This window comes from Mauremys reevesii, linkage group 12 (assembly GCF_016161935.1).
Source record: "Mauremys reevesii isolate NIE-2019 linkage group 12, ASM1616193v1, whole genome shotgun sequence".
NCBI lineage: Eukaryota > Metazoa > Chordata > Testudines > Geoemydidae > Mauremys > Mauremys reevesii.
The window spans coordinates 15783141-15796724 of record NC_052634.1 but is presented as its reverse complement, the minus strand read 5'-3'; the positions used below and the strand labels follow the sequence as shown (position 1 = coordinate 15796724).

Below are 13584 nucleotides of genomic sequence, written 5' to 3'. Positions count from 1 at the left end.
TCGGCAGGAATCTGAGAAGGGGAAAATATGTAAAAACATCGGAGAACAAGTTCCTTAGTGTGTAACCAAAACCTCGTCTTCTGTGACTCTCAGACAAGCCCTGGAACTGAGGGCTTGATCCCTCATGGTCATTACAGGTCCCATGGCACTTTTGTAAAGCAAGAGTATTAATCCTGTTGTCCTGGCTAAATTCCAGTCGAGTAATTGCATTCTGCTACCTAAATCTTATCCCCATCCCCTGGCCATTTCAGCTGGTATTGTGCACTTTCTGTTCTAAGCGATCCACAGCGTCGGTATGAACTCAGCTTTTATATTCCACCTCGCAGGTTGCTGTATTTCAGCAATTCCTTTGTACAGTTTGGAAAGTTTCTCCTGAATGTTTTGAGATCTTTGGATGAAAGGAGGACTATTGCTGTCCCTTGATGTTAATTCACCATCACAAGAGACTGGGCTAGGTCATCGGATGTACCAGTGTGCTCCGAGCCAATCCCCCGTCCTTGGATATGATGCTAAAACTTTTCAGTGTATTATTTGGGAGATTAAATTCTCTACCCTTTCTTCCCCAGGAAGCCATATTAAAGCGCTTTGGCGTGGCTGGCTCCCAGCTGCGGATTTACCTGCATTACCAGCCATCCTACTTCCACCTGCATGTGCATTTCACCGCTCTGAGCTACGATGCACCAGGCTGCTCAGTGGAGAGAGCTCACCTCCTGTCGGACGTTATTGACAATCTGGAGCTCGACCCCCAGTACTACCAGAAGCGTACGCTGACCTTTGCCCTCCGGGCAGACGAAGCCTTGCTGAAGAAATTCCAGGAAGCAGGCAAAGCTTGAGATCTCAGGGACTGGAAGTGGGCTGGTTTTCTACCTTTTTACGTATGGATTATTTTTATTGTCTTTGACTTTTTTTTTTAAACTCAATTTTGTAAGACTCGGGATTGCGTTCCCCTCACCCCTCACCTGCATTTCTATCAATAAAATGTTGTTTGAGCAGAGACTGTTCATCCATGTGTCCCATGGAATCATGTCCTCTCTGCTCTGTCGAAAGGGGCACCTAACTTCTATGACAAACTAGAAGCTGGTGGGCCGACTCACAGGGCAGTGGATCAAATAAAGCTCCCAACGCAGCAGAATTTCAGTCCTTTTCTTCGGAGATGGTTTATTTCTGTAAACCAGCTCCTGTTTTCCTGGCCCCTTTCCAGGTCTTTTCCCCTGACCCCAGAGTCACCTGCGGGGCTTTCTCCAACAGAGGTGCACTGTTGATCTTTAATCTAAAGACCATATAACCTGTAGGCTATCAATTGATCCCTGGTCTCAGACCTATAACTTAGGACATAGGCACCGGCTTCCTCCCAACCCCCACTTCGCCCCATGCCCCGCTCCCACTCCACTCCTTCTCCCAAGCCTCCGCCCCGCCTCTTCCCACCCAGTTCTGCCCCCCTCTCCTAAGCTTGCTCCATCCCTGCTCCTTCCCCTCCTCCCAGCTCTTGCATGCCGTGGAGCAGCTGATCACGGTGGGCGGAAGGCGCTGGGAGGCAGGGGGGAAGTTGATTGATGGGGCTGCCAGCAGAGGGGAGACGCTGGGAGGAGTGGGGGAGCTGGCTGCCAGTAGGTGCTAAGCATCCACTAATTTTTTTCTGGGTGCTCCAGCCCTGGAGCTGCCAGTGGGTGCTCCAGCCCTGGAGCACCAAGGAGTCGGCGCCTATGATTTAGGAGGATAAGTCACAAGTGGGGCTCAACCCACCTCCCTTAAAGGTTTATCCCATTCTGTGATATAAACACCCCTGGATTTTGCAGCAATTCCTCATCAGCTTTAGATAAATGAAAAAAAAATGAGGATTTTTACGGAATTAAATCTGAAAATGGATAATCTGTAGTGTTTAGATATTTTCACTGTCCCTGCATTTTCAGTGCGCTGCAGGATGTACTCATAACACACAATTACATACTAGAAGTTGCTTGGGGAGGATGAGGGCTTGGCACCTGGGGAGCAGTTTGGGATCATGGCACAAACACGTGAGTTGCTAATTTCTGCTAAAATAAGCAGCAATGCAATAGTTAACAGGGCTGCCATTTAAATTGTCAACGGTCGGTTTCAGAGTTGTAGCTAACAGAGAAATAGGGTGGTTCGTGTACGGAAGGTTTTCTTCACAACCCTTTTTGTAATGAAATGGCCTGCAAATTTTTGCAGCTGGCGAATGGCAGAAAACTTAGGGACTTGCATGTAAGTCTTCTGCAATGTCCAGAGTGAAAATCTGAAGGTAGCAAACCCAATAGTCTGTGGGGAGGACAGGGCAACTTGCTATCAAGCAGCAGAGCTACGGGAGGGTGGAATTGCCAACTCAAATCCCCTTATGACTGCTACGGTAATTTCCTGCAATATCCAGGACAAACCTTATTGAAATAAGTATCCCAGGAGTTCTTGTATTAAAAATGCAAATGTTCACGTATTATAGTGGGATTGTATGTAACATCTCTGGGAGGGAGACATGGCTCATGTCAACCCTGGGAAGTGTTATGAGCTTCAGCAAACTCTTTTAAACAATGTGCCAGGTAAGAGTGCAGTTCTGGTTCAGTGGGTTTCCTAAAAAATACTTGGGAGGAGGGGAAGGCAGCTTCTCACCTCCGGACCCAGCCTTTGAAGCTACGCCCTGAGGAGCAACCCATCGTCTGCTGATCACCTGTTCCCCAAGGCCCCACCTGTTGAAAGGAATGACAGAGCTGTGGGGGTGCTTGTTCTGAGCTAACAGCTGTTCCCAAGTTGTGACCACAGAAAAACCCCTTGGTGGAGTTTGACGGACTGTTCACCTACCAGAGCCCTGCTGGAGCTGAGCTGATCTCTGGTAAGCTGTCAGCATGTGTGTAGGTGCTTTTATTGTTTCAGAATGTTTTCTGTGTAATGCTTTTGTTTTAAGAATAAATGTGCTTGCTTAGACAGAGCTGTCTGGTAATTTAACTGTGGGCATTTATGCGGTAGCCTCTGCGTGGAAGGCAAAGCAGGCCCACTTAGGCAGTCTGACTTAGGCGCAATAAAGCCTCCCAGAGCGCTGTACCTCACTCCCCATCCACACTGGCAAGGCACGTACAGCGCTGTCTCTCCGTGGTTACAGCGCCGCTGGTACTCCACCTCCCCGAGAGGAATAACAGCTGTTGCGTATTGGCTGAGATGCTGCCGCTCCAGTGTAAACGTTATTACGCACTGATTGATCTCCAGAAACTCCCCATAATCCTTTTAACTGACGCATCCTCTCTTGTTTGGTTGTGAACTCTGGAGGGGAAGTGCCCTTTCAAAGCTCCATTTGGGGGCTGCTTATCAAAAAAACCCAAACACAGCTACTGTTTGCTTTGAATGAGTGAGAGGCAGGCAGGGGGCTCCGTTTGGAGTACCCACAGCTAATGTTTGCTTGAAGAGAGAGGCCACAAGGGGGGAAGGGGGGTTGGGGTCCGTTTTGGCCAGAGGCTGCTTATCTGGTCTATGAGAAAAAAAGAAACAGCTGCTGTTTGCTTTCAGTGAGTGAGAGGGGGTGGAGGAGGGAGGGGAGTCTGAACTTACAAGACACTGTGCTGACACACTCAGCACTCCAAAAACCCACTCTCTCTCCCCGCACACTCCCTGTCACACTCCACCCCACCTCACCCCCATTTGAAAAGCACGCTGCAGCCACTTGCATGCTGGGATAGTTGCCCATAATGCACCGCTCCCAATGCCGCTGCAAGTGCTGCTAATGTGGCCACGCCAGTGCGCTGTCAGCTGTCAGCATGGACAGACTGCAGTGCTTTCCCTACTGCGCTGCACGAAGGCGGGTTTAACTCACAGGGCTCTACATCTGCAAGTGTAGCCATGCCCTTACTAGGGAACTCACAATGTAGGCAGGGAACTGGGCAGCCTGGAAATACCCCAGACAGGAGGGAAAGAGATGTGGGTCTCTACCCAACAGAGGCTGGAGCTTAGAGCGGGTGCCCTGAACTGTGACTCTCCTTATACGCTGTGTGTGATTTTAGTGCTTTGAAAAACGGTGTCTTGACAGCACTGGTCACTGAAATCCTCCCTCTCTTTCCAGAACAAGTACAACTCAGGTAGCTCCATCTCATCCTCTTTCACTGCCACTCCCCACCATTATAACTTAACTCTGACCTAAAGGGACTCCCTCTAAAGGTGAGAGGAATTTGCTTCCCCTGGTCCATTGAAGCCGTTGCTCCTCTGCTGGACTGAGAGCAATGAGTCACCCCGCAGCTGAAAGGAACTGAGCTACTCCTGAACTGAGAGAGAATGAACTCCATGTGTCAGATGTTGGCCACATGGCTTAATGCACTTCTGGCAGGTGCCCAGATACTAGAGTGAAGAGGGAGGGATAAAGAACCTGTATGGACCAGGTGATCTAGAAGTGAAAAGTTTTCTAGCTTGTTATGGATCCCCTGCCATTCAACCCCCAGTGTCTACTCACCCTCTAGCTCTCTGAACCAGCAGTGCTTTGAATGACAGTGCTCTCACTTCCTGATTTATTAAGGCCTTGTCTACACACACACATTGTACGGCTTAACTGTACTTGCATCCGACGAAGTGGGCATTCACCCACGAAAGCTCATGCTGCAAAACGTCTGTTAGTCTATAAGGTGCCACAGGATTCTTTGCTGCTTTTACAGAACCAGACTGACACGGCTACCTCTCTGATACTGTACTGGAATAGTTTACTGGCACAACCCATGCCACCTGTTTGGATGCAGAGATACCAGTCTAAAGGTGCTTATTCGGCTCTAATTTATTTCCATACAGGAAAGAAAACAAGCTATACCAGTATAAGGCATCTTTATGCCGGTACAACTGCAGAACAGCTTTTCACTAAAAGTAGTTACAGGTCTGGCCTATTTGGATTTTGAACGGGTATAAACCAGAGAGTGCAAAGCCATTCACGCACTCTTGTCTTCTTCCACATGTGACTCCAAACTTGGTTCTGACCATTCCAATTTTGTTCATTGCTTCCCGCATCAGGAAAATTCCCTCCTGCGGTTCCTGTTGGATGCAGTATTTTAATTCTCTTCCTGTCGGAATTAGCATTGCTGTGTGCTGTTAAATAGCTGCAGTGTTCCCACTCAGTGGTGGCTGCATTTGATTGTTGGGCAAAATGATTTCTGTGTATGTGTAAAGGCCTTGGGATCCTTCAGGGTCAAAGGCATATCTGCCTGTCTTTCCATTGTTTTTCTGGCTGAACTGACCTGGATGTGCTGCAAACAACTTGAAAGCTCGTGAGCTGAAGATGCTAAAAGGGTCTTTGGCTTGTCTGTTGGTGACCTTTGACGTAACTGTCAGATTCATGCAGCTTTCTTTCTAGGAAGGCTGGTGGTTTATTTTGTGCAACTGACCGGAGCATGAATCTCCTTGGAAAAACCATAGATGGAGCCAAGTGGCCTTGTCTGTTTGATTCCGTCTCTGTTTCCTGCTATTGTAATAAATACATGGAATTCATTTTTCTGACAATTACTCTATGCTGTGAACAACAGTTCTGCACTGGGAGTGGCACAAGAACAATACAACAACACACTGTCACATGGACAGAAGAGTCACTGCTGCCCCAGGACTTTATTCCACTCTGTCATCTGATTAATGATTATTCAGATTACAGTACCTTCTCACAGATTTGGAAGAAATAGAGAAAGAGACTAAATATGGCCTTCTCATAAGATCCACTTATTTCACAACAGAAATGCAGTGCACGTGATGCATCTAAATAAATAGAATGTTGCATGATCTGCTATGGGTATTTTCAGATTAATCAGTCCTATACAGCCTGAGCAGAATACATACTGATCAAGGGATGCTTTAAGAGACAGAAAACTATTGTGAAGAGGTAGCAGCCATTGATCACTACCCATTGAGCCCGATGATTTAGCCAGCTTTCTATCCACCTTATAATCCATTCATCCAGCCCATACTTTAACTTGCCGGCAAGAATACTGTGGGAGACCGTATCAAAAGCTTTGCTAAAGTCAATAGTGTAGTCTACCACATACCCCCATCTGAGATAGGGTCCTAACATACCTATGATTAGATTGCCAAGCCTTACTAAATAAAGTGCGTTGTCCGTCATTACAGGAGTTTTCTCGTGTACCCCAAGGAGAGCTCACGTACCTCAGTTTAAAAAAAAAAAACAGGAGTACTTGTTGTAAGACTAACAACAAATTTTTTTTTTTTTGAGTGAGTGAGAAGCTAGCTAACTTCTTCTGGGCATAGAAGAGGAACACACACACAGACATATATATATATACAGAGAGAACAAGAAGAAAGGTGGTATGCAACACACAACAGGCAGAGTAAAATCAAGAGAGATGAGCGTTAGCAGGAGGGAAAAAAACTTTTGAAGTGTGATAATAAAGATGGCCCATAGAAGGTGTGAGGAGAACTTAACATAGGGAAATAGATTCAATTGGTGTAATGACCCAACCATTCCCTAAAGATTCATTAGCTCTTTCATGAGCCCTCTTTTCATGTACCTTTAGCTTATGTAGGCGTCTGTAACTCCAGGTCCTAGATGGAGTTTAACTTTGTTGATTTGAAACAATCAGGACACCCAAACGAGTGCAGTTTTCAGGCTGTTCAGCTTGGGGTAGGGGATAATGTGCTGGAGTAGGACTCTAGCAACATGAGTTCTGCTCCATCACAGATGTGATGTTGGCCAACTCACTTCCTTGCTGTGTGCCTCAAAGAAGCGAACCCTGAAATAGGGATAGCCCAACCAAGATTGGGCTCCTACTCTGCTTGGCACAGTACATGCAGCTAATTGGATACTTGGACTGTGGGTCACAAGTGGCTCTTTAATGTCTCTCCTGCAGCTCTTTGCAGCACATGGTACTAAAACACTGTGTGATTTAATTATTAACTAACCTATGTTATTAACCAGTCAGGATGCTTTTATTATGTTATTAACCAATTAAGTTATCAACTTGCACTGTTATATATTAATTCTCACGGCAAAACTAAATATTTCGCCCATCATACTGTTTAAATATGAATAGTACTATAATAGATGACACAATGAACTCACATGACTGTGGCTTTTTTGGGTAATGCTGATGCCTATTTCAGCTCCTGAACCACTGAGGTCTTGTCACTGAGCAAAATAGAGGAGAGGTAGTGGGTGGGAGGGGCAAGAGAGGGACAGGCAGTGATTGGCCCAAGGTCACACAGCAGAGACAGTGCCGGGAACAGAACCCAGGTGTCTCAAGTCCTAGCCCAGTGCCCTGTGTGCTAGAGTCAAGACCATACTGCTCCTGGGCTGTGGCAACAAGCAAGGAGGTTTCAGCCCAATAACATAATTCGTCAGAGCCTTAGTAGCTGTTCTTCCCGCGCCACAATCTGTATAATTCCCCTCAGGGTTCAGGGCCAATGTGGAAGAAGCCTGGATGCGCCTCCAAACCCCTGGAGACCTACCATCCTCTCACACAGCCTGCAGCCATTTTCTTGAGGGAGCAGATAAGTCTAGTGGCCTCCTGTCCCCACCACTATGTGTGGGTCAGACAGCAGGCTCATTTCCCTCCAAGGATGGTGACCTGGTCTGTTCCTCCATCCAGCACCTGCATGTGCCATCTCCCCTTTATACTCCCATTTCTGCTCAGGGGGAGTATGAAACTGGAATCTTCTTAGCTGCATTGGTCCTCATGACAATGCTGCAGCTGGTGTGCGAAGCCAGGGCAGAGCACATGATGCAGGCAGCCCTAGCAGCAGCCTCTAATGACTGTAGGAGCTAACCACTGCTAACATTTCCTGGGGTCTCGAGGGGCATTCTGGACACTGGCTCAGATTTGTCCCAGCATCCATGGGATTGGTGGCATGGATGGGCAGCAGTAGATTTTTAGGACTTGCCCACTGAGAATTATGGTCTCCCACAGTATTTTTGCCAGCAAGTTAAAGAAGTATGGGCTGGATGCATGGACTATAAGGTGGATAGAAAGCTAGCTAGATCATCGGGCTCAACAGTAGGGTGGTGAAGAACTGGAATGGGTTACCTAGGGAGGTAGTGGAATCTCCTTCCTTAGAGGTTTTTAAGGTCAGGCTTGACAAAGCCCTGGCTGGGATGATTTAGTTGGGTTTGGTCCTGCTTTGAGCAGGGGATTGGACTAGATGACCTCCTGAGGTCCCTTCCAACCCTGAGATTCTATGATTCTATGAACAGGTAGTGATCAATGGCTCCATGTCTAGTTGGCAGCCGGTATCAAGTGGAGTGCCCCAAAGGTCGGTCCTGGGGCCGGTTTTGTTCAATACCTTCATTAATGATCTGGAAGATGGCGTGGACTGCACCCTCAGCAAGTTTGCAGATGACACTAAACTCGGAGGAGTGGTAGATATGCTGGAGGGTAGGGATAGGATACAGAGGGACCTAGACAAATTAGAGGATTGGGCCAAAAGAAACCTGATGAGGTTCAACAAGGACAAGTGCAGAGTCCTGCACTTAGGAAGGAAGAATCCCATGCACTGCTACAGACTAGGGACGGAATGACTAGGCAGCAGTTCTACAGAAAAGGACCTACGGGTTACAGTGGACGAGAAGCTGGATATGAGTCAAAAGTGTGCCCTTGTTGCCAAGAAGGCTAACAACATTTTGGGCTGTATAAGTAAGGGCATTGCCAGCAGATCGAGGGACGTGATCATTCCCCTCTATTCGACATTGGTGAGGCCTCATCTGGAGTACTGTGTCCAGTTTTGAGCACCACACTACAAGAAGGATGTGGAAAGAGTCCAGCAGAGGGCAACAAAAATGATTAGGGGGCTGGAGCACATGACTTATGAGGAGAGGCTGAGGGAACTGGGATTGTTTAGTCTGCAGAAAAGAAGAATGAGGGGGGATTTGATAGTTGCTTTCAACTACCTGAAAGGAGGTTCCAAAGAGGATGGATCTGCTGCTCTCAGTGGTAGCAGATGACAGAACAAGGAGTAATGTCTCAAGTTGCAGTGGGGGAGGTTTAGGTTGGATATTAGGAAAGACTTTTTCACTGGGAGGGTGGTGAAGCACTGGAATGGGTTACCTAGGGAGATGGTGGAATCTCCTTCCTTAGAGGATTTTACGAGAATAGTGTAGCAGAAGTCGACATATCTTAGATTGACTGACTTAGAATCACTTACTTCGCGTCCTCGTGGCGCGGGATCGACAGCCGCGGCTCCCCCGTCGACTTTGCTTCCGCCTGTCGCCGAGCTGGAGTTCAGCAGTCGATGGGAGAGTGATCGGGGATCAATTTATCGCGTCTACACTACATGTGATAAATCGATCCCCAATAAATCAATCCCTACCCGCCGATCTGGCGGGTAGTGTAGACATACCCTTAGGGATGGTGATCTGGAGTAAGCTGGCTAATCTAGACGCCTTAAGGGAATAGGGACTGATCAGTAATAACCCTTGTACCAGGGAGGATCTGCCGTTGTCTGGTGAGTGGAGTGATATCACCCAGGGGAGAAGCACTTGATACTCTAGCCTCCCAGCCATGTAATCTGAACGTGACTAAAGTGGCCTGTGAACAAGTATTCCAACCAAACTAATAGCATCGGCTCCAGGGGAGAATCTGATAGTAATGAGCCTTAATTAATGCGTATTTCCTGCAATAGGGTTGACAGCTTTTTGGACATCACATGCTTGATAGCTTTAGGAGGATATCCAACCAACCCCTTTTAAAGAAATAGAGCAGATCTTCTCACCATAAAGCTGTAAGGGAGAACTCTGATGACTTTGTATGATATCGTTTGGGTCTGCTGATATTACCGCTGCTGGCAATTCAAGTGCAGATAATGGTACCTCTTCTACTCGTTTTAGAAGAGTTCAAACACGTGTATAATTAAGGGGTATGTGGTGCTTTCACTTTGTGGATATCTTACTACTCTTTGCTTGTGCTACAATTTAGGAATGTTATATCTTGGCTTTTATTGTTCCCAAAAGTCATTTGCTTCAAGTCCAGCTTTTGAATGAGTCTCAACTCTGTAGTAAAGAGATTTCACAGAGCAGTTTGATAAGAAACCTCGCAAAGTATGTGGAACAAGCTCCATCTATAGGCTTGGAAGGATTAGAATTTTATCAGTAAATGTCGATAAATGGTTTTTTTTTGTCTCACATGCACAAACAAACAAAAATCTATTTCCATCAATGATCATTGAAATGTACAGATAGGCAAAATAAGAAAAATGCTGCTTGAAATCTTATTAGAGTTTGATTTAGGATATTTACTTTGTCTATTTTGACATGTGATGTTGACAATTTGTGTCTTAATGCTTATAAAGCTTCAACTTTTTGAATCCCAAGTCTACTGTCATTAAATATTTTTTGTCTGATCCTCCCATAATTTCCCACAACTGTGAAAATTTAAATAGATAAAAATTGAAAATAAATGTTGATATTATCCATCAAAATTTAAAAAAAAATAAAAATTCTGACAAGCCTATCCATCTATAAGCATTCATATAAAACATACTGTGAAAAAAAGACCAACCTGGAGATGATCTCTCAGCAGTATTTCAATTTAATTTTCAAATGTATTTGATGCCTTCATTTGTTAAAGTTCAAAATGTATTGTGTGCAAAATATCGAGGTTGTTAAAATTGTCTTCCCGGGGATACTCTGGTTTCCCTTTTGGGGGAAGTTCTCAGGCCTGACTAGATGATCCCAGTGATTCCTTCTGGTCTTGCAGTCTGTGAAACACCGCAATTGTTGCCTGTGTTACCAACGGACTCACATTGCCGAGAAGGAGCCAAGATCAAGCCACGCTCAGTGAGTGTCAGCCATGCAGAACAGGCAGCTATTGGCAGGAACAAACTATGTTTATTAAATACTGTAGCAGGTCTTTGGTATGCCCTATAGATAGACTGTACAGTGTGCCTCTGTATAAGAAATATAGCATCTGCATGATGCTGAAATATCCACAAACTTATTTTTTCTCCAGTGGCACCTCCCAATGCGCAAATGGATGCAGAACTTTAGCAGACACAGCATCTCTGGAGATGGCAGCATTCTGATGAGAGACTCCAAGATACAGCAGATGGCTCTCACGCCATTTAACAAATATCAACACGTTATTTCTTTGCTCCTGATCCCCCCCACTTCTTTTTCCTTCAGCTGATTCCTGTTAGACCTCACAAGAGGTTTTTGTTATAGTGTTGCCCCTTCAGCCTGAGCAGGTAGCTAGAATTCGGGGCCTTTCGGGGTTGTTTCTGGTAGGAAGAAAAGTCGAAGATCCAAATGAGGCCTCAATCTGGTATAACATCATTTATTTACAAAGAATAGGCATAAAGTCCTGTTTCTCTGAACACAGGAGAAACAAACAACAGCAAGCAGTTTCCTTGCTCAGAAATCCGCAAATCTGTTCCTCCAACAAGCTCTGTGCCTAAGAAGCTTTGTCTCTCTGTTTCTTCTCAGGATCACACTTACAACTCCATCTCGTGGCTTCCTGCCTCCAACACGCACAGCCTCATCTCTGCCTTGGCAACCAGAGAAACCCCTCAGTCACCATGGCTTAATTCTGACTTGCCATGGGGCCTAGCTCCTTGGGCTGTATCCCCACAGCCTCCAGCTCTTTTTACAACATAACAGGGCTTAACTGCTCCTTCTGCTCAGCCTAAAAGAGAGCGCTTGTGATTGTATTGGATCCATGCTGGCAGCCATTAGCACGTTGCAGCCTAATGCTATGTTTGTTCAGCACGGAGCACAATGGGCCTAGTGCCTCTAGATGCCACTCCAATACAAATCAATACTACTACTATTTTGGCATGGGGGTAAGAGGTGCAGTGTAGATGGAGGTGTCTGACTGATAGTGATCATTAAAGGTCCCTTGGTATTTTTCACAAGAGTCAGGGCGCTAGCAGTGTTCTGGCCAAGTTCCTAGTTAGGAAATTTCATTCTGCCTTTCTGAAATTCCTCCTATAATTTCAATTTGACGCAGCATCCATTTTACCTGCTGATAGCCCCAAGGGGTTTCCTGGGGGCCAGCTGGAAAGAAAGGAATGCCCTAGGCTGCTAATCTGTTTTACTGCGCTGTGGGACAACTACACTGTGGAAACACCAATGGAAACTGGAGAAAGTAAGAGCTACTCGTTCCACGTCTCTGATTTTCACCTAATAACCCCTTAAATGTATGTAGCATGCTGCAGGTTTCCAAAGGCCTTTGCAGTCATGTCATGCACAGCCTCTGTTTAACAGTGCACAGCAGCACTGAATAAAAGTTTGGGATAGGAAGTGAAGAGTCCTGTATCCAATTGGAACGGAGGGGAAACCGAAAGGCTGAAGGGGACAGAATTAAGTTAGGAACACTGGCTCTTTGTTTTGTGTTTTTATCCACGCTTTATGTGGCAGAAATGGTAAAACCCCACTAAAACCCAAGACCATTCATTCCTGCCGCGTACACATACGCCCGGCTGCATGTTTTCTATATTTCAAAGTTCACACACAACTGAAACAAAATGCAATTTCCATCGGCCGGCCCTAGCTAACCTCCATCAGGGCGGCCGTTCAGAAGGAATTCAAAATCATGTGTGGAGGGTGGAAAAAATAGCACTGTATTCAGTGGAGTCAGATTGAACATTTTAATTTTTAAGCAATTTTATTATGGTGAACTCTTCTTGTATGGCTGGGACAGATAGCTTTAAAGGCAGTGAGATGGTGCTTATTATGAATTCATTTTTCAGATGTTTTCTCTCTCTTTAAATTACTTCTCTGTGATCGTGCTGAATTAATCTTACTGGCAAATCTTCCCTTTGTGTGCTTTGTAAATTAAATATTAGAGCAGTGTGGATTAGTTAGAAACGACTGACTTTATCAAGAATGCTACTGGCAATCAACTAGCACAGGAAATATGTTTAAAAAATATGTATTATCAATGTAAAGGTAATCTTTGTACAGGTTTTCTAAATAATGGATCACAGTCTGTCATGACAATGATTTTTTAAAATGCACCATCTATTAGAATTATTATAGGTAATTATAATTGCTTCTTCTATCAAACATAGAGAGTTGTTCATAGTTGGAAGGGACCTCAGGAGCTCATCTAGTTCAACCCCCTGCTCAAAGCAGGACCAATTCCCAGACAGATTTTTTGCCCCAGACCCCTCAAAGATTGAACTCACAACCCTAGGTTTAGCAGGCCAATGCTCCTTAGTTAGGGCTACTTTCAGGCAGTCTTTATAACTCCGTTTTTACAGAAATTCTCCGTTTCTGCTGAGAATTCCTATGCCCGGTCTCACCTCCAAGGAAAATATTTTGAAGGTGACTAGGCAATATCCACTCACCTGTTTTTGAAGGGGTAGAAAAAAGAACCATCAGCCTTTCACAACAGAACCTCCTGGACTCTCTGCAGCACTGTCAACCATAAGAATTTGCTGGCTCATCTGAGAGAGGTGGCAGGGTTTCAGGATAGCATGCTAAAATGGTTTGAGTCCTTCCTGGAGGAACGCACCCAATGAGTAGTGATGGAAAACTGCATCTAGGAACATAAGAACGGCCATACTGGGTCACACCAAAGGTCCATCCAGCCCAGTATCCTGTTTACCGACAGTGGCCAATGCCAGGTGGCCCAGAGGGAGTGAACCTAACAGGTAATGATCAAGTGATCTCTCTCC

The 13584-nt window shown here is 45.6% G+C and overlaps 1 protein-coding gene across 2 annotated transcripts in view; it reads left to right on the top strand.

Annotated features, from left to right (window-relative positions):
- The window catches only part of DCPS (decapping enzyme, scavenger), a 56394-nt gene extending 55391 nt beyond the window's left edge, over positions 1–1003 (top strand). For both annotated transcript variants that reach the window (XM_039496030.1, XM_039496031.1), the window contains exon 6: positions 567–1003. In XM_039496030.1, the coding sequence (XP_039351964.1) occupies positions 567–833 (267 nt within the window). In that variant the 3' untranslated portion in view covers positions 834–1003. The remainder of the gene's footprint in view (positions 1–566) is intronic.
- The last annotated feature ends 12581 nt before the right edge of the window (positions 1004–13584 follow it).